The 25,439-nt window shown below is 40.8% G+C and overlaps 1 protein-coding gene across 1 annotated transcript; it reads left to right on the forward strand.

Annotated features, from left to right (window-relative positions):
* Positions 1–3,803: 3,803 nt before the first annotated feature.
* LOC105748995 (zinc finger protein OZF-like) lies at positions 3,804–16,692 on the forward strand. The gene is made up of 5 exons (XM_023497183.2): positions 3,804–4,074; positions 5,930–6,031; positions 8,432–8,558; positions 9,017–9,112; positions 14,845–16,692. The coding sequence occupies exons 2-5, from the start codon at positions 5,996–5,998 to the stop codon at positions 15,840–15,842; spliced, it is 1,257 nt and encodes a 418-aa protein (XP_023352951.1). The 5' UTR covers positions 3,804–4,074; positions 5,930–5,995; the 3' UTR covers positions 15,843–16,692.
* Positions 16,693–25,439: the final 8,747 nt, after the last annotated feature.

Raw genomic sequence — 25,439 nt, forward strand, 5'->3', positions numbered from 1 at the left:
TATTGTGAAGAGCTTAAAACCCGGTCAGTCTCTGCAGGTCATCCTTAGCATGCTAAGTCATCACCAGCCATCTTGCCTTTTGTCTTGCTATGAATTTTGATGATACAGAGGCACTAGATCATCATATTTGTTTTCTAAGGAATCTGTATGTGAGCCAAGAAGCATCAGTTAGAAGGGAACATGGAGGAACTGATTGGTTTAAGATTGAAAAAGGAGCACAATCATGCTGTCTGTTGTCATCTTATTTAATTCATATGCAGAGTACATCATATGAAAGGCTAGGCTGGATGAATCAAAAGCTGGAATTAAGGTTATTGAAAGATTGGAACAATCTCAGAGAATACCACTCTGATGGCAGGAAGTAAAGAATCCAGAATACTCTTGATGAAAGTGACATAAGAAAGTGTAAAAACTGGCTTGAAACTTAAACATTTAAAACACTAAGATCCCAACTGGCAAATAGAGAGAGAAGCAGTTTCAGATTTTATATTCTCGGGTTCAAAGATCACTGCAGATGGTGACTAGACTCATGAAATTAAAAGATGCTTGTTTATCGGAAGGAAAACTATGACAAATCAGGACAGTATACTAAAAGGCAAAAACATTGTCTTGCTGATAAAGGTCCATAGAGTCAAAGCTATGATTCTTCCAGTAACAACATATGGCTAGGAGAGGTGGGCTCAGAGGAAAGCTGAGCACTGCAGAATGCACACTTTCAAATGGGGTGCTGTCCCTCAGATAGCAAGGAAATCACATCAGTCAATACTTAAAGAAATTAATAATTCAAGAATCAATTTAAGCTGAATCTTAACATAACAAGATCAGACTTGGAGAAAATCCTGATGTTGGGAAAGATTGAAGGGCAAGGAGAAGGGCATGGCAGAGGATGAGGTGGTGAGTGTCATAAAAACAAACATGAGTTTGGACAGACTTTGGAGAAAGTGGAGGATAGAATGTCTTGGTGTTCTATGGCCCATGGGGTCACAAAGAATAGAACATGACTGAACAACTACACAATGAACGAGATGAGGTGAGATCTTTCAAGACAGTTGTGAAAATCGAGTAAGGCTTCATCTATTTCAAAGTTTGAGTAGGCCTGAAGGACTTTAAGCATCAAGTCAAGGGCATACTTAAGTCCCCTCCCTGCTATCCCCTAAGGGCATACTTAAGTCCCCTTGTTATCCTCCTATGACATCAGTGTCTTTCTGTTTAGGTCAAATATGGGCAACTATGTACTTATTGGTCAAGTTCAATTTCTTGGGTAGTTCCCGCATTTAGAATTTAAGATCCTCAGCCAATAAGGATGAGGGTCAGTGGTGGGAGGGGGTATTTGCGTTAGGGATAAAAAGTGTTGACCCTGCCCCTTACGGTGCTTCCTCCCTTCAATTGTCTCCTCATAAACTTTACTTTGCTTCTAGAGATCTCTCCAGCTTTTTTTTATTAAATGCTATCTGAACCACACACCAACAATAAGGATTTTGATTATTCTAGAAGAAAGAGTGAGATTGAGGACTTGTGACAACTCTATCTCCCTTAGATCCAATTTACTCACAAGTCAAGATATTATTTCTGATGTAGACGAGGTTTGGTGCAGGGTAGGGAGTTGTGGGAACCCCGTTCTGGGCAGCACAGGTCTTTAGTAAATGAGTTTATGAACCCCAAAAGTTAAACTGGCAAAAGAAGTTTATTATTAGAACTGAGAAGTCAACTTTTACAGGGGGTCCTGACAGAAAAGTAAAGATCTAGCAGAGAAATCCTGACAGAGAAGTATATAAGGTCCTGTTAGGGAAATAGGTGAGAGAGATAAAAAGGGTGGCAGCTATGTCAAGGAGAGAGAAGGGTTCCTTGCCAGGATTCCTGCTTTTGACCCTCTGCAAGGAATCGAGCTGAAGGGAGCTTGTTATATGGGTAGTTCTTGGTGGGGGCTGGGAGCCGTTTGAGTTGGAGTCAGAATAGAAAATCTTCAAATTGAATGAGTGTCCCTGGACTAATTTCCAACTCAATAGAGTTGGACAGAAATTTCAATCTCCAGCTCAGGCTAAGTAGGAGTGATCCTGGATCCAACTAGTCCCACCCAGATAACAGAATCAAACCACTTCTCTTGATTCCCTGGGGCAGGTCTCTGAGGGGAGAGCTTCTCTGAGGGAGTTTCCCAAGCTGTCCCCCCAAAGTCTGAGAGAGTGAGAGCATTTCGGGGCTCCCTTTGTCAACGTCACTGTTCTCTTCAAAGATGAAGGAAAAAGGGAAGTGGAGACAATTTGGTGGAGTAAAGGCAGGAACTTGCCCAACTCCTCAGCCAAATTGTTGAGGGATGAGACCCCAAACGGCGCTGCCAAAGAATAAGAATTCGCAGTCCCAGTTTCCAAGTAGAGATTGTGGCAAAAAACAGAGCAGTTCTCAGTGGGTTAGATCCTGATTAGGAAGATAGCAAAGATTTGGGAGACAGAATGCAATTTTATTTAGCTTTCTGTGGCCAGAGGCTAAAGATGGTCTCCTGATGACTTTTAGGTGGAGGTCTAGGGAGTCAATTAAGGGTGGTGCTTATCTTGGGGGCTTCCAACCAGAAATTAAAGGTGATCTCCAAGTGAATTGAGGGTGGGGATTATTTTAGGAGTTTCCTGAGGCCAGGTAAAAAGGGGGCAGAGGGGTTGTGAGCCAGAACCAAGAGATTCAGGGTTTTCTGACCTAGGGGACCAAAGAGTCCTATTGTAATGGCAAAGTTCACTTTTAATGGGGTGACCACTTCCTCCAATTGTCCTATTTCGTATTCTGCCTTAAGGTTATGACCGACCCCTCTTAATGGTTGAGATAAAGGTTTTATAGACATTCCTTATTGTCATTAGAACATCGGTAACCTCCCTCTGTCCCCACCTACGGCCTTCTATTCATTATGTCATTGTTCTTGTTATTCCATAAAAGGCTGCTGTCCCCATGCTTGGGGCTAGACTCTTTGAGATGATGGTCTCCTCTGGGGTCAACATGGATGCCTTGGTCCCAGCATTTCTCTCCATTCAATAAATTACTGAATTGGTCTCTAATCTCTGTCTTGCTCAGTTTCTCTGGCATCACATCATCGCCTCAAAACTACAAATAAAGACTCCAAAACAAATGTTAGAGCATCCGAAGGAGCCAAAAGCCGCCACGCCACCCTCCCCACTCCTCCGCACTAGCGCAGTCATCTAATCCTTGCTTCTCTTCCCCGTATGATTATCTCCTGGACTCGGGTTCTGCTAAATTCCCTTGTCGGACGGTGGGCAGGCGGCCCCGTAAATCTTGGCTCCTTAACTGGGAGACTGGCCAGGGCGCCGCGCAGGGGGGGCTATCCTCGGGTGGCTTCCTCCCCAAGCCCCCGAGGTGCATGTTTGCAGACGGACGTCGGAGCCGCGAAGGTGCGGGCCAGCTCAGCTTCGGGACTCGGTCTCCTGCGCGGCTCCTCTCCTTTTCGGCCCGATAGGGGGCTGAGACTACACGCCCATTGGCTCGTCTCCCCCCCCCCCCCCCCCCCCCCAGGTAAGTCCAGACTCAGAGTTCGGGGTCCGCGGGGAACACAAAGAACAAGGAAAGACCTGGGCGGTCCTGGTTAAAAGGGGGCCGCCCGCACTACGTCCGCCGGGCGCCAAGTGCTGGGCAGAGAGAGGCAAAGCCAGCTTCTGCCCTCAGGGAGCTTCCAGTCTGACGGGCAGTGACACCGCACCACGGGAAAGCACAGCGTCTAAACGTGGGGTAGCGGCAACTACTCCGGAAGGGGCAGGGCCGAGCCCGGGGCTCCCGCCGAGCGGAAACGCAGCCGCGGGAGGGGGAGGGGGAGGGGAGACCCTTCCAGACGGAGGCACGAGAGGAGGGGATCTCTCCAGAGCATGCGCACAAGCCGCCGGGCCTGAGAACTACTTTCCCAGAAGCCCGTGTCGTCAAAAAGGAAGGAGGGCGCCCGGGCCATGTGACCTTGCTCCTTCCCTCTTCCCCGCTCCGATCCAGAAATCAGGCACTTCCGCATCTCCAAGCCCCCCGGGCCGCTCCTCCCCGCGCGGTGCGGGCCCCAGCAGCGGCTCCCAGATCCCATCAGCAAGCCGCCAGGTAGGCGGGGCCGTGGGAAGGGATGAGGCCTCGGGCGCCATTTTCCCGGGGCATCCTCCCCATCAGAGGCGGGGGGCGGGGCCCGACTCGTCGCACGTGTGTACTCGAGTTCTGACGCGCTGCCGATAACCACGCCCCCCCAGGCGAGCTCGAATGCTCATTGGCCGGAGGGAGGGCGGGGATAGGAAGTGATCCAATCGAAGGGGTGGCTGCCGCCTAGTCTCAGCTTCTCGTCCTGCTGTCTCCTGGGGCTGGACCCCTCCTCCTGTAACGTGATGGAGCTTCTTTACCAACTCCCCTTCCTCCCCTGCCCCCTCACCTGACCGAGCTGCCCCTTCACCGCCCCCTCTGACCTTTTCTTCTTCTGCCATGAAAGACCTGATCTCCCCTCCCCCCCACCTTATCTTTCCTCTCCTTCCAATGACCTCATCTCGTCCCCCTCCCTCTTCTCACACATCTTCCCTGCCCTCCCTGCAATGATCTACCTGATCTCCCCTCCCCTTCCTCTCAGCGACCTCCCCTCCCCCCCACCTTATCTTTCCTCTCCTTCCAATGACCTCATCTCGTCCCCCTCCCTCTTCTCACACATCTTCCCTGCCCTCCCTGCAATGATCTACCTGATCTCCCCTCCCCTCCTCTCAGCGACCTCCCCTCCCCCCCACCTTATCTTTCCTCTCCTTCCAATGACCTCATCTCGTCCCCCTCCCTCTTCTCACACATCTTCCCTGCCCTCCCTGCAATGATCTACCTGATCTCCTCCTCCCCCTGGGAACCATTGTCTTCCTCCCTGTCCAGTTTTCCTCTTGTCGTCTTTGGCCTGAACTCCTATGGCCATCGTCTCTCCCTCCTTATATTATGATAGGATCCCATGTACCGGAGCTAAAAGGACCCTTGACTCCATCAAATTTCACCTCCCTCTTTTTCCAAATGAGGAATTGAGGGCTGGGGGAGGTAGCTTGCCCATGATCCCCGGAACAATAAGTAACAAGGCAGACAAGGAACAACCCAGGATTTCTGACTCCAGTCTAGTGCTCATGGCTTTCTAGGACACTGACTTCCCTGAAAGGTTTTGCTTCCCTTCAAAATCTGCGGTCCTTTCTTAACTGTATACTCGTCGATAGAAGGAAGAGAATAACATGCCCTTTAAAGAGGGGAACCAACCGTGTAGATGATGAGAAGAGAGTGTTATTCTAGAAGCAGGAGAATAGAATACACTTTATAGAGTTAACTGCAGGTGAAGAGAATAGAATGCTCTTCAAAGAGAGTTATCTTATAGAATGAGAACAGAATGTCCTTCAAAGAGTTACTGAATAGATGAAGAGAAAGAATGACTGTATAGATGAATAGAATACTCTTTAAGTTATCTTATAGTTATCTTATATATATGGTTATCTATAGATGACCAGAAGAGTGCCCTTTAAAGACAGTAACATTATAGAATGAGAATAGAATATCCTTTAAAGAGTTACTGTATAGATGAAGAGAATAGAATTCCCTTTAAAGAAGATTACCTTATAGAATGAGGAGAATAGAATGTCTTTTAAAGAGTTTACCTTATAGATTGAAAAGAATAGGATGCCCTTTGAGAATTTCCAGATAGAATGATAAGAATAGAATGTCCTTTAAAGAGTTACCTTATGTGTTGAGGAGAATAGAATGCCCTTTAAAGGAAGGAACTGTACATGTCCCTGTGCTCTCCAGAGTGCATGTTCATGTACATTTATTATCTGTTGGAATGAATGCTGGGAGCAACCTATGGCTACCTGTGTTGTCCACCTCAGCAGGGAAACAAGTGGATGCTGTGGGTCTGGGAGCTGAGGGAGGGCTGGCTCTGTCATCCTTCCTTTTTCTTCAGTTGTCCACTTCTGCCTTTGGAGGACCATGCATTTCTCTAAGACTGAGGAAGCCTGAGGATGAGGGAATGGCCCCTGTACTCTTGACTAAGGCTCCCCAGCAGGTGAGTGAGACTTTCCTTTTGACAGAAATTTGTGGAAGAATTTGTTTTTCATAAGTCCTGACATAGTAAATGGGATAATCAGAAGGTCCTAGATGGGGCATGGGAAGAGACTTTAGGAATCATTTTTAGCTTGACCCCTGCATCCTCCTGAGATGGAAAGCCACTTCTAGGTTCTACATGTTGTAAATGGCCAGGCTGGTTCCAAAGCGCCTTCTCTGCCCCCTACCAGGTGGGAATTTTCTTCCTGTTCATCTCATGTTCACCCCATCACTTCACCTAATGCACCTTCCTCCATTTGTTATAGCATCCAAGGCTATTATGACTTGACTGACCTTAGTATTAGGAGGGATGCAAAAGGAGCATCATAATTAAAACAATGGTAAAAAATACTTCTTGCACAAGAGGCAGCATGACGCCGTGCCTCAAGGGTTTGCCTGGCAGTCTTCCTGACTGCCTCTGACACATACGGGGAATATCCTAGGGTCATATTCTGCATGTGAGTTGCTGATCTGCATTGCTGGAGGTAAATTCAATACCAGGAGTTCCACTACAACCAGTACATTCTAAAATTGAACAAAAATATATTGCCTTTCCATTAGTCCTTTGAGATGATCTTGGATCATTGTATTGCTGAGAAGAGCCAAGTCATTCACTATTTTTCATTGAACAATAAAGTTCTTATTGTGTCTCCTGACTCTTCCTGTTTCATTTTGTATCTATTCATATAAACCTTTCTAGATTTTTCTGGAATCATCCTGCTTGTCATTTCTTATAGCATAATAATATTCCATTACAATCAAGTACCACAGCTTGTTTAGCCATTCTCCAATTAGTGGGCATCCCTTTAATTTTCAATTCTTAGACACCACAGAAATATTTTTATACAAATATGTCTTTTTTCGTCTTTTGGATATAGACCTAGCAGTGGTATTGCTGGATCAAAGGGTATGCACAGTTTTATAACTTTTGGGGCATAGTTCTAAATTGCTCTTTGGAATGGTTAAATCGGTTCCCAACTCCATCAAGAGTGCATTGGGATCCCAGTTTTCCCACATCTCCAACATCTAATTTCCCTCTTTTTCTCATATTAGTGCCACTGATAGGTGTGAGTGGGTACCTCAGAGTTGTTTGAATTTGCATTTCTTTGATCATTAGTTATTTAGAGCATTTTTTCATATAACTATAGATAGCTTTGATTTCTTTGAAAACTGCCTACTCATATCCTTTAATCATTTATCAATGGAGGAATGACTTCTGTTTTTATAAGTTTTTTGGTTGATTCACTCATTTTTTAGAATTAGATTATTTGATTTCCAATTGATTTTTAGCCTATCTTTCCCTGCTCCTTTATTGAATATAATTTTTATTGCATCATGGACTGAAAAGGAAGCATTTACTATTCCTGCCTTTCTGCATTTGATTGTGAGTTTTTTATGATCAGTTTTTGCAGAAGTGCCATCAACTGCTGAGAAAAGGGTGTATTCCTTTCTGTCCCTATTCTGTTTTCTCCAGAAATTTATCATTTCTAGGTTTTCTAGGATTCTGTTAACCTCCCTAGTTTCTTTCATGGTTTATTTTGTGGTTAGATTTGTCCAATTCTAAGAGGGGAAGGTTTTTTTTTTTTTTTTTTTTTTACAAATTTGACTCAATTCTTGAGTCCTTTATCACAAATAGTTGTCACAGATTCTCCTCCTCCCCACCCCCCACCCCCCTGCCCCAGTTTTCTTCTTTCCTTATGGTTGATGGTTGTTATTCTTTGTTCTCAAAGAGGACAAAAATGGCATCACTATTTTAGAGTAGAGTTACGCTGTGTCCGACTATGGCTGCTCAGACCAATGTGAACTTGGAATGCTCTGCCACAGGTCAGACACAAATAGTCCCTGTGGACATTTGGAGCAGCTTCTCTAATTTTGTGCATCTCTGAGCTAATTCCTATGTCATACAATCAATTCTAAAGTTCTTCAAAGAGACCTTGAGCGTGTCCTTGATTGTTCTTTCTGACCACCTTGTGAACACTTGCCCTATGTGAGTTCTCCATAAAATAATCTTTTTGTCAAAGGTACATTTGGCATTCGAACATTGTGGCCAGCCCAGTGGAGTTGTGCTCTTGGCAACAGAGTTGGAATGCTTGGAAATTGTGTTTGAGAAAGGACCTCAGGGTCTGGTACCTCATCCTGCCAGGGAATCTTCAGAATCTTCCTAAGACAATTCAAATGAAAGCCATTTCATATAGATTCTTTGATACATCCAGGATTAAATACAAACACCTCCCAATTGACTCCAGCCAATATTACAGGTGATTCCCTCTCCCACATCCCAAGCTCCTGCCAACTTCACCTGTCCTTCCAGGTGCACATGAGAAATGGACTTGGGTTAACAGAGGTATTTTGATTATTTCAGGAATTGCTGACATTCAAAGATGTGGCCGTTGTCTTCACCCGAGAGGAATGGGGGCAGCTGGTCCCTTCTCAGAAGGAGTTGTATCGGGACGTGATGCTGGAGAATTACCGGAACCTGGTCTGCCTGGGTATGGAGGCCCCCTAGGTCCTAGAATCTGCCTGGTGGAGGCTTTTTGCTTCCTTCTTTTGTACGTGCTATGGGCTTTTTCACGTATTTATTAGTTATCATTTACAATTTATGTCCAAAGTACTTCTGCCTGTTCCCAAAGAAAGGTCTTTTGTCTGTAGAACAGGAAAGTGGCCACTTGGTTATGTGTGTCCTGAAGTTGTCCCTCCCTCACGCCATTCCTTCAAGTTTGAAATTCTTCCCTAAAACCCCAGGCACTAGTATCTTAATAGGCCCTGGATCAAATGAGGTAATTTTGTCAAATCAGCTCTGAGACCTATCTTCTCAGATTCCTGGGGACACAATTCCAGGTCCTTCAGGAGTCCATTGTCCTGCTCTCTGAGTTTTCCTAGCATGACCATTTGTTCCCAAAGACAGAAGGGAGTAGGATCGGATTCTGAGGCACTTTCCCTTTTTCAGGACTTACAGATACCAAACCAGATGTGATTCACCAACTGGAGCAAAGACAAGTACTTTGGATGCCAGGGAGAGAAGGCCCAAGAAGCACCCGTCCAGGTGAGTGCATAAAAGCCAGGTTTATAGGTCTTGAGCAGAAATGTCCTGGTTTGTTATTTGGAAGTAATACCAAGAATATTGAGTGGAGAGCTCCCCTCCAACCCCTCAGGCCTATGGTGAAGGGCTGAGGCTCTGGATGAGCGTCTTCATCAGGATCTAATTGTCACCCTAACAAAGGGCTCTCTGAAAAGCTCTCTGCTTGAATACTCCAGGGTCCACTGGGCCTTTCACAGTGGTGGGCCCTTTTCTTCTTTCTTCTTTTGACATTCCTGATACTTTATATATAAACCGATCCCTTAACATTAGTGCATATTTAGCACATTTTCCCAATTAACCTCCTTGACCTTATTCTTTTTGTTTTTTTTTTTAAAGTAACTTTTTTTCAAGTTAATGTTAGCCATCAATACAACTTATTAAACCTACTTTACAATTATTTATCAGTCAACATGCTTTTAATAAAAATTTATTATGTGCCAGGCAACATACTACGCCCTGGAAGATGCAAAGAAAAGCAAAAGACAGAAGGAGCTCACAGCTTAATGAGGAAGATAACATGCACACAATGATGTACAAATAAAGTATATGCAAGGATAAATAGAAAATAACCAACAGAGGGAAGAGGCACAGGAATTAAGGGTGGTTGGGAGATTGTAGCTGAGACTTGAGACAGAGATGAGGAGGGAGAGTGTCTGGCGATGGAGGGTCTTGTTGGGAGAACAGCCAGGAAAGCACAAAACCATTCCCTCCACTTCAGGAGCTCACATTTTACTGGGGAGACAATGTACAAGTAAAGGTAGATCGACAATGCGTAACATGCAGATGTAATTTCAGAGGGCAGGTGCTAACTGTGCTGGGTCATTGGGGCAGGGCACAGGGATGGGGTGAGGACAGGAAATAGCTCCTTACCAAAACTATATTCAGAGTAGTCCTGATCCCTTTCTGTCCCTGCCTCCAAGGCCTCCTCAGAATACTTGGTCCTTTAATTCTCACTCGGTTTTCTAATCACGTGACCATTATGTGCACTGAATTTTTCTGGTGCTCCTCTTTTCACTTGACAGTCTTTTTTTTTTTTTTTAATTTAAAAAAATTTTTTCCCACTGGGTATTCTTGATCTGTTGCAGATTTCTTTGTGGTACCCATGATGGATCCATTTTGATATTATTATAGTGTTCTATGATGTTAATGTCACAATGTCCCTTCTCATTATATATTTAGATCACTCCCATTTTTTCCCAGTTATAAAGAAGGTTGTCTTAAAAATCATTGTAAGATAGATTGTATAGATAGCTTTTTTTGTAGTTTTGGAATATAAAAGTAAGCTCTTTGAGGGCAGGAAAGATTTCCCTTCAGCACCCAGCACAGTGCTCAGTGCTTTATACTTAGTAGGCCTTTAGTAAATGCAAAAAAAAAAAAAATTGATAATTCTCTCAGCACATATTCCACCATGGAATTATTGAGTCAACAGCTAGTTAGGCATCTCCAGAAGAAGTCAGTCAGGAATATGAAGGCTTTTGGGTCTGTAACGTGTGATGGCTGGATGAAGGAACTGGAGATATTTAGCCTGGAATAGAGAAGACTAGAGTTTGAAATAGAGATTGGGGAGGTGGATGATAGCTTTCTTCAAGTATTTGTCCTCTAGGCGAAGTATTAGACTGATTCCGTTTGGCCTGAGAAGACCAAACCAGGAGTAGGGGACAGTGAGAACTGCTGACAATTGCAGGGGACTCTCCTAAGAGTGGATTCTCTCCCTTTGGAGGTCTTCATACAGAAGCTAGATTATCACTCAACAAGGATGGAAGATTGAAGATTTCTTCATGTAGAATTAAAGCATGTGGTCACTAATCTACCTCTCTCTTTTAAATCCATGAATCTGATCTTTTAGCATATTCTTACAACTTTGACTTCACACTTCCATATTGTTCTTCCAAAAGGATTGGACAGAATTGCAGTTCTTCTATCAGTAAATGCATATATATCTTTCTCCATTGGTTTTATTCGTCCCTATTTGATGGGGGTGGGAGGAGGAGAGTGAGATGGTTTCATTTAGCATCTGTTTGACAAATAGTATATTTAAGCAGATTATCAGATGATTCTTAGCATCTTTTGTTTCCTCTGTTGAAAATTATCTATCCTAAAAAATCATTCAAAAACCAACTGGAAACAATTCACAGCTTTGCAAAGTTGCAGGATATAAAACAAACCCACACAAATCATCAGCATTTCTGTATATTACTGAACCTTAGCAAGAAATAAAAAGAGAAATTCCATTTAAAATTACCATAGATAAAATAAAATACTTGGGTGTCTACACCAAGACAAACACAAGAACTATAGTGAACACAATTGCAAAACACTTCTCACACAAATAAAGTCAGATCTAAACAATTGGAAAAATATCAATTGTTCATGGCTAGACTGAGCTAGTATAATAAAAATGACAATTCTTTCCAAATTGATTTACTTCTTCAGTGCCACATCAATCAAAACTGCCAAAACATTTTGTATAACTAGAAAAACAATAACAAAATTCATCTGGAAGAACAAAAGGTCAAGAATATCAAGAGAATTAATGGAAAACAAATACAAAGGATCGTGGATCAGCAGTACCAAATCTAAGACTATATTATAAAGCAGCAGTCATCAAAACCATTTGGTATTGGCTAAGAAATAGAGTGGTGGTTCAGTGGAATAGATTGTATACACATGACACAATAGTCAAGGCCTATAATAACCTAGTATTTGATAAAACCCCAAACTCCAGCTTTTGGAATGAGAGCTCACTATTTGACAAAAATTTCTGGGAAAACTGGAAAATAATATGTCAGAAAGACAATTGATAAATGGTCAAAGAATATGAACATAATTTTCAGATGATGAAATCAAAGCCATCTATAGTTATATGAGAAAATACTCAAAATCACTATTGATTAGAAAAATGCAAATTAAAACAACTCTGAGTTACCACCTCACTCTTCTCAGATTGGCTAGGATGACAGGAAAAGACAATGATAAATGTTGAAGGGAATGTGAGAAAAGTGGGGCACTATTGCATTGTTGATGGAGTTGTGAACTGATCCAACCATTCTGGAGAGCAATCTAGAACTATGCCCACAGGGCTATAAAACTGAGCATACCCTGTAGCAGTGTCATTACTGGGTCTGTACTCCAAGGAAAACATAAAGAAGGGAAAAGGACCCACATGTGCAAAAATGTTTGTAGCAGCTCTTTTTGTGGTGGCAAAGAACTGGAAAATAAGTAGATGCCCATCAATTAGGGAATGGCTAAATAAATTGTGGTACATGAAGGTAATAGAATATTATTGTTCTATAACAAATGATGAACAAGCTAAATTTAGAAACGCCTGGAAAGATTTACATGAACTGATACTGAGGGAAACAAGCAGAATCGGGAATACATTGTATACAATAACAGCAAGAAAATGGGATGATCAACTGGTTCTTCTTAGTTCTTCTCACTGGTTCAGTGATCCAAAGCAGTCCCAATAGACTTTGGATGGAAAATGCCTTCTGCATCCAGAAAAAAATCCAAGGAGACTGAATATAAATCAACACATACTATGTTCACTTCTTTTTCTGTTTTTTTTTTCTCTCTCTCCCATGTTTTTTTCTTTTGCTCTGATTTTTTTTTCCTAACATGATTCATAAAGTAGTGTGTTAAAAATAAATTTAAAACAAGAAAGTTATCTGTTGACATCTTAGGTGACATGGGGACCAGAGTATCATGCCTGGAAGTCAAGAAGCATTCAAAACTAGCTTACTAGCTATGTGATCCTTTCTGACTCTAGAACTGGCATTCTATCCACTGCACCACTTATCTGCCCCATACCCAAAGATACCATTAGAATACCTTTGTCAGAAAGAAAATGAGAATCTGGTCTAGCATGTCTTATTCTTGGCGAAGCCAGGAAATCACTGCTTTTTTACCCCTACGTATTCACTAGCCATCCTTTAAAGTAGGTGCTTCAGAATGTAGGCTGGTGGGCCTCTTGACAAGGAGATCACAAGGTCAGAACTATTTTCTTAACAAAGCTAAGACAGTATTTATTTAATAAAATACTCTTTCCCTGTCTAGCTACATATCTATGTGAGACCAGATTTTCTTCCCATGAAACCAACTTCCACCAAAACAGTAGTATCACAACAGACCAAATGCAGAAGCTGAAAGAAGAATCCTAATGTCTTCTCTTAGGGCATACATTAAAGAGATTTACAAAAATGTGTAAAAAAAAAAATACCACTCATCTTACCAATTTTTTTTTGTCTTGGCACACTATTATTTTTCATAAAAACATTATTTATGTTGTAATGGGTTTATTAATTTAAGTGAATATTTAAAATAGTTTTGTCAGTTTTCATTTTTAATCTGGTAAATATTGATTAGGCATAAGCCACATACACAAAAGCTCCTTGGGGTCCTCAATAACTCAGAAGAGCATAAAAGGATCCTGAGACTTAAAAAAAAAAAGTTTAAGAATTATTATTTTTGAAGCTAAATGTCCTAACTGACCTATATACCTTAAAAACTTGTTTTGAAGATCAGTGAGAGTTTTTATATTATTTTTAAAAATAAAATATTTATTTATTTATTATTTATAAAAAATATTTAAAAAAAATATTTTACCAACATTTTCAACATTCACCCTTGCAAAACCTTGCGTTCCAAATTTTTCTTCCTCCTTTCCTTCTCCATCTTTATAGACAACAAGTAATCCAATATAGGTTAAACATGTGCAGTTCTTCTATACATATTTCCACATTTATCATGCTGCATAAGGGGAAGTGAGAAAGGAAAAAAAAAAAAAAAAAACAAGGAAGCAATCAACAACAAGTTGAAAATACTATGTTGTGATCCACATTCAGTGCCCACAATCCTTTCTCTGGAGGCAGTCGGCTCTCTCCATCACAAGTTTATTGGAATTGGCCTGAATCATCTGTTGAAAAGAGTTGAAGACCACGTTAGCACCCTGGGTACTTTAAAATCAGCCAGAGTCGGGATAAACAAAAGTCCTTGATCTTTATTCTTTGTCCAAGGAAGAGGAGAGATCCTGGACACACAATCTCCTCTTTCTTCTACCACCGGGATTCACCTCGCTAGTCCTACTCCACCTTTTTTCCCCCTCCTCCAAATCTCTCTATAGACCAACAGATCCAGACAGCACAGAATGGTGGGGTGGGCCATTTTCCAAGCAAATGCTAAGTATTGTCCAATTGGTAATTAGCCTTAAGTGCTCCATTATCCAAGGGTATCTGCTCAGAGATTCAGCTTTTTACAAAGAATCAAGTCTAAGTGAGAACTTTTTATAAGCTATATAAGTAGGTGATAAAGTTGATAGAGCATCGAGCCTTGAGTCAGGAAGATTTGAAATCAAACCCAGACTCAAGATGCTGTGTAGCTATGAGACTATGAGTGAGACCCAGACCAAGTTATTTGACCCCTATTTGTTTCAGTTCCTCATCTGTTTAAAAAAAAAAAACAAAAACAAAAAAAAAAAAAACACTCTCAAGAAGGAGCAAACTACTCCAGTATCTTTGCCAAGGAAACCCCATGGACAGAGTCCCCAGAGGTCAAACAGAATCAGACACCAATGACCACCATTTTGTAAGATGGCGTTATTATTTTAAATGTGACAATTTTCTTGATAGACGGGCAGAAGATAAAGCTCAATGTAATGTAGTGGTAAATGAAGGATGTTCATGTTGTTTTTCTTTCAGATTGGGAGCTTAACCCTCAAACGAAGCAGTCAGCTGCCAAGAAGGGCACCTCTGTGACAAAACCATCTCACAAAAGATCCAGGAGACGTGCTGACTTTGTCGCCAAGCTAGGAAACACCAGGGAAGAAGGCGACAGCTTAGATAAACCAAATCTTGAAGAGAAACCTTATGAATGTAAGCATTGTGGGAAGGCCTTCCAACGGAAGACGGGACTTACTAATCATGAAAAAGTCCACAGAGGAAGCAAATCTTTTAAATGTAACATCTGTGGGAAGGTCTTTCGTCGGAGTACACACCTTACTCGACATCAGAGAATTCACACTGGTGAGAAGCCTTATGAATGTAAAAGATGTGGAAAGGCTTTCCATAGGAGGACAGGACTTAATGAACACCAAAAAATTCACACTGGAGAGAAACCTTATGAATGTAATACATGTGGAATGGCCTTTCGCTGGAACACGGGACTTCTCCGACATCAGGCAGTTCATTCTGGAGAGAAATCTTATGAGTGTAATGTGTGTGGCTCGGCTTTCTTTGAGAGAAAATCGCTTGTTCAGCATCAAAGGATTCATACTGGAGAGAAACATTATGAATGCAAAACATGTGGGATGGCCTTCTTCAAGAGGAAGTCCCTTACTCAACATCAGCGACTTCATACTGGAAAGAAGCCCTATGAATGCAATACATGTGGAAAGGCCTTCTTCTGGAAGACAGGCCTTATTTGCCACCAAACAGTTCACACTGGAGAGAAACCTTATGAATGTAATAAATGTGGTAAGGCCTTTTCTCGCAAGGCAGGACTTACCCAACATGCAACAATTCATACTGGAGAGAAGCGCTACAAATGTAAGAAGTGTGGGACGGCTTTTCGTCAGAGCACTCATCTTGCTCAACATCAGAGTGTTCATGCTGAACAGAAACCTTATAAGTGTCATGAATGTGGAAAGTCCTTCTCCCGGAAGACGGGACTTAATCACCATGAGAAAATTCATACTTGAGAGAAAATTTAGGAATAAAATGTATATGGAAAGGTCTTCTGCCAGAGTGCATAACCTTTTCAACATCATAAAATTCATATGGCAGCGCAACCATTTGATCTTGAAATGGCTCTGAAGAGCAAAACACTCATTCGATATCAGAGAATTTATACCAGAGTGAAATTTCATGAGTATAAAGATTTATTATAGTAATGCTTATCAGAAGTATTTGAGCCAAAGTACATAGATATTTCACTCAAAAATTTAGAACTTAAAGAAAATCTTCAAGATCTGGCTATTCCAAACTTTCTTTTTCTTAAGCCCCCACTCTTTTCCCTTCTTGTGATTACAGAAAGTGTCTTAGATGATTCCCTGAGAACACTGAGAGCTCCTTCCCTCAGTTTCTTGACTCTAAGCTTCTGAGAATCATCACTGATTTCTTCTTTCTGGTCGATGAGACTAAATATACTTCGTGTGTGCTCTTTATCCCTTTTTCTCCCACATATTGCAGGCCCTTCCTCTAGCACACACTCCTCCTATGTGCTTTATTTCTCTCCCCTCTTTGGTTCCTTATCACCTGGCTATAAATATGTTATTCTCCTTTTATATTTATGTTTTTTTCCCCACTCTTGGTAATTTAGTGAATACTTAAAAGCCTTGATACACTCCAGTTGTTTGAATGGGAAGGGAGAGTATCCTGCCTCTTCCTTGCCTTTCCAGCACTGTCCTGAGGTGTGTCAGATAATCAATTATGGGGTGACTTTCATTATTCAGTAGAGCAGGACTGTTGTGCTACCGGGAGCCACCTGACAGTGGCTGCTGGAGATCCAACACAGACCTGCAGAATGGATCTCCTCTTGTGAGAGGATGATACAAGGAGACTGAGAGGCAGCTGCTGTTCTCTGACCTAAGAGGCCATTGCATGTCTGACCTCTCTCCTCTTCCCTCGGCCTCCAATTTGGCTCATTCCCAGTCCACAACACCTGTGTCAGCAAAAGCTGCCCTGCAACTTCTTCAGATGCTGTGATCCACAGCTGCAGAGGCTCTCGGAGAATTGACCTGTCCCTTACTTAACACCACAGGAACATCTTGATTCAGTGATGCCTTTGAGTGGTCATAGGGATTGGACAAAAGAGACATTATATTCAATTTATTAAGACAAACTCCTTTCACTGAGGAAGCTCCCAAGAGGACATTGTGTTATGCTTGAGGATGAGACTAAGACAGAGCTTTAGACCCTAGGAGGAAAGAACAGTACAGTAAAAATAGGGCTGAGTTTAAAAAGAAAACAATTTCTGGAGTTTTCTTCTTTGACTTTGCTTCCTTTGTTTCTTCTTGTTGAGTGCTGAGGGCTTAGAAGCCTTTCACGATTTCCTGCTGGCACCTCCAGTCACTGGCTCTTTCCCCTTTCTTTCCTTATAGTAGCAAGGTCTTAGATGGAGAAAGTAGTGAGCAAAGAGATGCCCATTGTCCTTCTGATTCAGCACAACTTGCACAATGTAGAAAACAAGGATCCTGCCTCCTTCTTTGAAGTGGGTTGATGTGGAGCAAGCCTGGATCTTAGCACTTGAGAGATGGTGGGGGCCTTACAGACCTAAATCCTAGAATCACTTTAGCCCCTTTTACTTTCTTCTGTTTGACAGGAATATAAGGACTTGCCTCATTCCCTAGAAAGAGCTCCCTTGAATGGCCAGGAAAGCAGAGTTCTCTATATCCGCTTCTCTTTTCTCCCCGATGGGCTAAGGAGCTTGGCAAGCTAACAATCAGTTTTGAACCTCTTCAGAAATCATTGTGTGTCATATATTTAAAATTATTGTTGGTGATTTTAATCTCATCATGTTAGGGGGCACTTCTGATAGTTTTCGTCTGAGTTAGAAATTTCCACTTAGGGTCCCCATTAAATACTTCCACTAGGTAAAATTGTGTCTTTATTGAGATTTTACTTAGCCTAGGAGTACCAGAAGTCCCTGAGAATGCTGACCCTTCCCAGTTCTGCATTGTGACTGACTTGTTAGTGGTGTTAATACAAATAAAATGTGCAGATAGTAATAGTAACAGTTTAACTCCTTAACATTTGCAAAGTGCTTCATAAATGTCATCTCCTTTAATCCTCACAACAACCTTCTGATGGGTTCTGAATTGGAGAGAGCTAGGGACCTGCTGAGGACCCCACAGCAGTAAGAAGTAGCTGAGCTAAGATGGAAGCCCGAGCCATGCTATTTAAGCCTGGTGGCCTGGGCCACTGAAGGATAAATACATCTCTTCCTCAAGTTATGTCCCATTACTTTGTAAGCTTTTTTGAGGGCAGGTATAATTGCAAAAGAAAGTTAGACAATGCTTGAGTATCTTAAGAATTCAAGTGTCTGGATATGATGAACTCTAGTAGGGTTGTTACCCTTTTCTACCCTGTACCACTTTGGCAGTTTGGTGAAGTCTTTGGATCACTGTCCATTATAAGGAATCCTGGATACAGCCAGGAAGTTCTGAGTTCAAATCATGCCACCCATACACATTTCTGTCTGCCTGTTTCTTCAGCTTTAAAATGAGAATAATAATAACACCTACTTCCCAGAGTTATTGTGAAGATAAAATATAATAACATAATATATAAATAAGACTTAAGAGTGCTTTGTAAACATTATAGTGTTATCCAAATGTTAACTGTTTGTTGTTGTAAAATAAAACAATTGCAAAGAAAATCAAATTATGAAATTTGTCAAAATGTTTTTTGAAAACAAATTCATAGAATGTTGGTTAAGAATATAACCTCCTGGGGCAGCTAGGCGGTGCAGTGGATAGAGCACCAGCCCTGAAGTCAGGACCTGAGTTCAAATCTGGCCTCAGACACTTAATACTTCCTAGGCTATGTGACCCTGGGCAAGTCACTTAATCCCAATTGCCTCAGTAAATATCTATCTATCTATCTATATAAACTTCCAGGACCAGAACTTTCATATGCAACTAAGAGACACTATCCTTGATTTTGGGGGTGGGGGGGAATGAAGAAAAGAAATTGTATGTACCACCACAGGATGAGGAGTGGGCAAGTGTCCCAGGTTTCAAAACAAGGAATAAGATAGATTCTGAAAACTGCTGGTAATTAGTTTGATTTCCCATCAAAATTCTAGAGTGGTGTATTAAAAGGGTGATTCATATGAACACCTATCAATGGAAGTGGTGATCTGAATCAGTGTGGTTTTCCCAATACAGGCCCTGGCAGAATACCTGTTTTTCTTTCTTTGACATGTCATTAAAATGGTAGATCAAGAATGCTTCTCAGTTCCCTAAGGAGGCCAGCAGAGTCATGCCTGGGGGAACATTATGAGGCTTTCACAAAAGAGAGAAAATTACTTGAGGCACTGAGCAGCTATAAATTATCCTTTTTGCCACATACATGATCTCTAAACGTGATACTTCTTATGCTAACTATTATTGTTTCATGCATTTAAAACCATTTTGAGGATTCACCAGACTGCCCCTTGGCAGTAACTGAAGTATCCCTGCTCTAGGGAAGAGGTATCTGGTTCTCTCAAACTCCAGCTCTTTATAGCCAATTAGAATCTCTTGGAAAACCACCTAAATCTCAGGTTTATCCATAAAGTTTCCCCAGAAAGGCTTGGTTATTCATCTTTCCATCTGCCACTACACCCCTAGAATCAATATAACCTAAGTTACCCCAGGACCTTGCATCCACATGATAAATGACCTTTTTGCATTTCCAGCCCTTTCTATCCACCTCCCAGCTGCACTTACTTTGTTGTGATCTCCCCCAATGAGAGTGTGAGGTCCTTGAGAGTAGATATGATTTTGACTTTTCTATTTGTATCCCCAGTGCTTGGTACACAGTTTACACTTAACAAATGTCCATTTCTTGATAAGTACACATATAGAGAATAAATATAGGAAGAATAAATACAAAGATTTGAATTAAACTAGTTTAATTCAAGGTATTTTGAGGAGGGAAGGGAGTTATGATTGAGAGCATTAGGAATGGTTTCAGGTAAAAGGCAGTGTTCCTGTGTGTGGAAGAGATAAGAAGGGTATTCCTGGCACAGGAGTTGGTCAGAGCAAAGGCATGCAGACACAAGATGGGGTGCCATGTGTCAGAAGGTGGCAAGGTCAAATTGGCTAGATGCAGAATGCACAAGGAATGATATCCATTGAGATTGCTGAAACGGGTTGGATCTGGTCATGAAAAACTTTAAAAGTTCAACAGAAAAGCTTACAGTTGATCTTAGAGGCAATAGGGCACCATTGGAGTTTAGAATAAGGAGATGATGACATACATGCTCAGACCTGTATCTTAGGAAAATCCTTGTAGTAGATGTTTGGAGTGTGATCCTGTGCAAGTCCCTTAACATGTTTGCCTCATGAGTACACCTGAGTGTAGTTAGAAAGATCAAATGAGATAATATTTGTAAAAGTGCTCACTTAGCACAGTGCATGGCACAAAATAGCTACTTTGTTAAAGTTTATTTCCTTCCCATGCTCCCATGTTTCTCTGATCTTTCTTCAGTATGCCCAATTATATCTTCTTCATGCAGTTATTAGAATCTTGTCCTGAATTAATGAAAAAAATGCAAAGGAAGGTAGCTTAGCTGTATCAAACCTAAAACTATATCAAAAAGCAGTGGTCACCAAAAGCATTTGCTACTGACTGAGAAATAGAGTAGTTGATCAATGGAATACGTTAGGTTCACAAGACACAATAGTCAATGGCTATAGTAATCTAATGTTTGATAAACCCTAAAACTCCAGTTTCTGAGATAAGAACTCACTATTTGACAAAAACTAGTGGGAAAATTGGAAATTAGTATGGCAGAAACTAGGCATTGACCCACACATAACACCATATACCAATATCAGGTTTAAATGGGTTCATGATTTAGAGATAAAGATACTATAAGCAAATTAAGAGAACAAAAGGATAGTCTACCTCTCAGAATTGTAGAGAAGGAAGAAATTTGTGGCTAAAGAAAAACTAGAGTACAATGCAAAATGGATAATTTCGACTATATTAAATTTAAAAGTTTTTAGAGAAACAAAATCAATGCAGACAAGATTAGAAGGGAAGCAGAAAATTGGGAAAAAATTTTTACATCCAAGGGTTCTAATAAAGGTTTCCTTTCTAAAATATATAGAGAAATGACTCAAATTTATAAGAATACAAGCCATTCACCAATTGATAAATGGTTAAAGGATATGAACAGACAATTTTCAGATGAAATTAAAATCATTTCTAATCATATGAAAAAATGTTCTAAATTACTACTGATCAGAGAACTGCAAATTAAAACAACTCTGAGGTACCTCTACACATCTCTCAGATTAGCTAAGATGACAGGAAAAGATAATGATGAATATTGGAGGGCATATGAGAAAATTGGGACACTAATACCTTGTTGGTAGAGTTGTGAACTGATTCAACCATTCCAGAGAGCAATATGGAACTCTGCCTAAAAGGCCATCAAATTGTGTCTATCCTTTGATACAGCAGTGTCACTACTGGGCCTGTATCCATAAAAATACAACTAAAAAAATTTTAAAACTTTAAAAAAAAAAGGGAAAAGGACCCATATATGCAAAAATATTTGCAGTGCTTTTTGTAGTGCTCAGGAACTGGAAACTGAATGGATGCCCATCAGTTGGGGAATGGCTGAATAAGTTATGGTATATGAATGTTAGGGAATATTATTGTTCTATAAGAAACAATCAGCAGGATGATTTCAGAAAGGCCTGGAGAGAATTATATGAATTGATGCTGAGTGAAGTGAGCAAAACAAAGAAGATGCAACAACAAGATTATGTGATGATCAATAGTGTTGGACGTGGCTCTTTTCAACAATTCAGGCCAATTCCAATAGACTTGTGATGGAGAGAGCCTTCTGCATCTAGAGAGAGGACTGTGGGGACTGAATGTGCATCACAATATAGTATTTTCACCTTTTTTGGTTACTTTTTTTTCTTTTTTGATCAGAATTTTTTTGTGCAGCATCATAATTGTGGAACTACGTATAGAAGAATTGCACATGTTTAACCTATATTGGATTACTTGCCATCTAAGGGAGGGGTGGGGGAAAAGAGGGAGAAAAATTGGGACCATAAGATTTTGCAGGAGTGAATGTTGAAAACTATCTTTGCATGATTTTGAAAATAAAAAACTATTATAAAAAAAAAAAAGAAAATTGTTTCCCTCCCCACCCACATAAGGCTTATCATGAATGCCTTGAAAGCTTTCAAAACCTCTTTTTCAGGCCTGGAGAGAATTACATGAACTGATGCTGAGTGAAATGAGCAGGACCAGGGGATCATTATATACTTCAACACAGTACTATATGATGATCAATTCTGATGGACCTGGATATCTTCAGCAGTGAGATAAACAAATCAGTTCAATGGAGCAGTAATGAATTGAACCAGCTACGCCCAATCAAAGAACTCTGGGAGATGACTAAGAACTATTATATAGAATCCCCAATCCCTATATTTTTGTCTGCCTGCATTTTTGATTTCCTTCACAGGCTAATTGTACACTATTTCAGAATCTGATTCTTTTTGTACAGCAAAATAACTGTTTGGACATGCATACTTATATTGTATTTAATTTATACTTTAACATATTTAAAATGTATTGGTCAGCCTGCCATCTTGGGCAGGGGAGGGGGGCAAGGAGGGGGAAAATTGGAACAAAAAAGGTTTGGCAATTGTCAATGCTGAAAAACTACCCATGCATGTAACTTGTAAATAAAAAACTATAATAAAAATAATAATAATAATAAAATTTTAAAAAAAATTTAAAAGCCCTCTTTTTCAGTTGGATGTTTGACTAAAAAGGGATTGACTTCTACCTGAGGTGTATAGCTGGTGGCTTCAGTATTGATTGATGATGGTCTGTTGAGAACACTCTGGAAGTGTTCAGCCCATCTGTCCAGGAACATGCCCCAATCACTAATCACTATGCCACCATCAGCACTGAGTAATTCAGATGTACCATAGATCTTTGGCCTATAAATAGCCTTGGTATCACAAAGGTGATTTGGATTGTTACTATCACTATAAAACTGAATTTCATCTGCTTTCTTACTGAGCATAGAACCTTACATCTCTCTAAGCTTGACTTGACTTGTATTTTATTTTTGATGGAATTGAATGCTGCCTTCTTTGAGATGGATACTGATGAACTGCTGGCAAACCCTGTGGGGTTCTCCTTTTTTCATTTAGCAGCTTCTGAATTTCCTCATCATTTTCACTGAGCCAATCTTGACATTTTCAAGTGTTCTGACTCATGAACAAATGCAGAGCTGTACACCAAATCTCTGAAAGCTATCCATGCCTTTTCTGCTCCACTGTTGCCAACTGTGCATATAACTTTCCCATCAAGTTAGCAACAAACTGTTTACACTTGGAGAAGTGTACAATTATTCAATACACTTCTCTCTTAAATGTAAAATGGCAATACTAACAGCACCTACCTTCTAGGATTGGTGTGAGGATCAAATGAGATAATACTTGTAAATACTGCTTACCACAGTTCCTAGCATATAGTTGGCACTATACAATATGGATACTGGAATATTTAGGGAAGACTAGCACATCCATTGATGGTCCATTAACAATTTAATGTTTTTTAACATTTAGTTTTTTTGATTCCTTAGGGCCTATTGCCTTGGCTGAATGGGAATATTTAACTTGAAGAGAATAGGTCTGTGATCAGTGCAGCACTCTGCGCTGCACATTGCCTTTGTCACTCTCACATCCTGTCTGCCTCTTCTTCGTATAATGATTTAATCTATTAAATGCCAATGTTTGCTGTGAGGGTGCACCCGCGAAGTTTTATTGCGTTTAAGTGAACAGAAGATAGTATTGGTGATAAAAAGGTCATGGGATTCACAAGTCTGCAGTAGTAGTAATCATTGCTGTTGCTGTTTTTAACTCCATACTGTCTCTCATTGTCCATGCCTGATCTGGCATTCAAGTCACCCAAAATTACAAACTTGTTCTCTTTGGGCATATTCGTGACGAGGATACCCAAGTTTTCATAAAAATTTTCTTTGGCTTTATCAGGGTTCATCATGGTGGGAGCACATGCAAGATGATGGTGGCAGGACACTTTCCTGAAAGTGGAATCGCAATGTCATGAGCTTGTCATTCAGTCTTTTAGGGAGGTGGACAAGCTTGTTGACTAAATTAGTTTGATTTTAAAACCAACACCAGCTTCATGACAATCTCCATGACTGTAGCCATTCCAGAAAAATGGGTATTCAGCTCCAACTCTGGTAAGCCAGCCTTTGTTTGCTAGCCTTGTTTTACTCAGAGCTGCTATTTGGATATGATACTTGCTGAGTTCTCTCACAATAAGAGCTGTCCATCTTTTGGATTTATTGGATCTCTTGTTGTCCATAGGTGTGCAAACATTCCATGTACTAAAGGTGAGTGGAATCATCTTCACAAAAGTTTTTGTACATATTTTTGTGTGTGTTTCTACTTCAAGGTGGGATCCCTACCAACAAAATAAGCAGGTCAGGGTTCAGTAAAGCAGACAATTTTTAGCCCCTTCCTCACACCAGAAAGTGAACTGTGCAGTCCTTTAAAAAAGTTACTCTGACACCTGGGGGACTGCTGAATCCCATTGCTGCTTCAGTCCAGTGAGAAGATGACCCTATTTCCTAGATTGTTTGCAGGATTTGACTACAACTTCCAGGATATCCACACCTGCTGCTTCGTTACTTGCATGTTGCCATGGGACTTTGAAGCAGGTAAATATGGTAAAATTGCATAAACTGGATTTAAGTGAGGCAGAGTTGTGTGAAGTCATTTGACCTAATTCACCCAGAATCATTGGAAAGTTAGGATGAATGCTGATGGCCCAGGATACAGTATTTAATTACACACTAACTTCTCTACAACACCCTTAAATTGTCTTCATGGCTATTGGAACAAATTGTTCTCATTCGCCCATTCTACCAGGGGAAGGCTTCAGTTACTTGGGTAAACACCCCCTAAATTCACTGATGAATTTAGGCCCATAGGTTACCCTCAATCTGATTTAGCCATTTTCCAAAATGGCTTACTGGGGTGTGGATGTTATGCACACTTCAGCTTCTTGGAGCCAAAGGTGAGAGTTGGATAAAAGTGGAAAGCAGCCCTCCCACCAGATGTGCTAGTCTTCCCTAAATATTCCAGTATCCATATTGTATAGTGCCAACTATATGCCAGGAAATGTGGTAAGCAGTTTTTACAAGTATTATTTCATTTGATCCTCACACCAATCCTAGAAGGTAGGTGTTGTTAGTATTGCCATTTTACACTTAAGAAAACTTAAAGTTTTCCAGTTCCAATTATTTAGTGATGAAGGGAGCCATCTACACCCAGAGAGAGGTGTATTGAATAATTGTCCACACATATGTTTTGAAAAATATAAAGCTTTAATAAAGAAAAGAAAAAGAAAACTGAGGCAATCAGAGCTTAAGCAGCTTTCTCAGGTCACAAAGATAGTGTTTAATAAGAATTAGGTCTTTCTCTCGCATCTCTACTGGAAGACAAAGTTTTCCCATCAGCAACTCCCCTCACAGATGAAATCAGGTCCAAATTCACCACCTCTAAAGTGGAATAACTTTT

This window comes from Sarcophilus harrisii, chromosome 1, assembly GCF_902635505.1.
Source record: "Sarcophilus harrisii chromosome 1, mSarHar1.11, whole genome shotgun sequence".
Lineage (NCBI taxonomy): Eukaryota > Metazoa > Chordata > Mammalia > Dasyuromorphia > Dasyuridae > Sarcophilus > Sarcophilus harrisii.

Excerpts from the sequence above, each read along its gene's own strand:
- LOC105748995 (XM_023497183.2), top strand. The coding sequence starts at position 5,996 with ATGGCCCCTGTACTCTTGACTAAGGCTCCCCAGCAG. Across the intron at positions 8,559-9,016 it reads CCGGAACCTGGTCTGCCTGG|GACTTACAGATACCAAACCA; the intron begins GTATGGAGGCCC and ends TCCCTTTTTCAG. Across the intron at positions 9,113-14,844 it reads CCCAAGAAGCACCCGTCCAG|ATTGGGAGCTTAACCCTCAA; the intron begins GTGAGTGCATAA and ends TTTTTCTTTCAG.